The sequence below is a fragment of the Montipora foliosa genome, chromosome 7 (assembly GCF_036669935.1).
Source record: "Montipora foliosa isolate CH-2021 chromosome 7, ASM3666993v2, whole genome shotgun sequence".
Taxonomy (NCBI): Eukaryota; Metazoa; Cnidaria; class Anthozoa; order Scleractinia; family Acroporidae; genus Montipora; species Montipora foliosa.
In genome coordinates this window covers 20,346,229-20,346,565 of record NC_090875.1, presented here as the reverse complement: position 1 = coordinate 20,346,565, position 337 = coordinate 20,346,229, and the positions used below count along the sequence as shown (strand labels likewise).

At 37.7% G+C, this 337-nt stretch overlaps 1 protein-coding gene across 1 annotated transcript in view; it reads right to left on the bottom strand.

The window, feature by feature from the left end:
• The window catches only part of LOC138010016 (uncharacterized), a 6,515-nt gene extending 6,397 nt beyond the window's left edge, over positions 1-118 (bottom strand). Inside the window, exon 1 of the mRNA XM_068856984.1 lies at positions 1-118. This exon is cut by the window's left edge and continues 439 nt beyond it. Within this exon, the coding sequence (XP_068713085.1) occupies positions 1-118 (118 nt within the window).
• Positions 119-337: the final 219 nt, after the last annotated feature.

Sequence of the window (337 nt, the reverse complement as noted above, 5' to 3'; positions counted from 1 at the left end):
CGAGAGCCACCAGTTCAGCTTTACGTTTACTGCGTCCTTGATCACTCACCTGAATCCCTCTCTTTGTTAAAAGATCTTTTAGCCAAGGAACGCTCTTCCCATCAAATCGTTCTTCCATTTTTTCTTGATTTCTACGAAATTCCAAAATGCTTACAGCGGTTTAAAAACAATATTTTTACCTTTCTCTCGGTACGCTATTCCCCCAAGCCTCGTTTTCGCGTCCTTATTTGTTACCAGTCTTACGCGCCTAAATATATCGGAAATGGGCTATTTCAATTTGAGAAAGAACACCATACATTACAGCAAATTACAAATATTATTCATGAATTATCTTTAA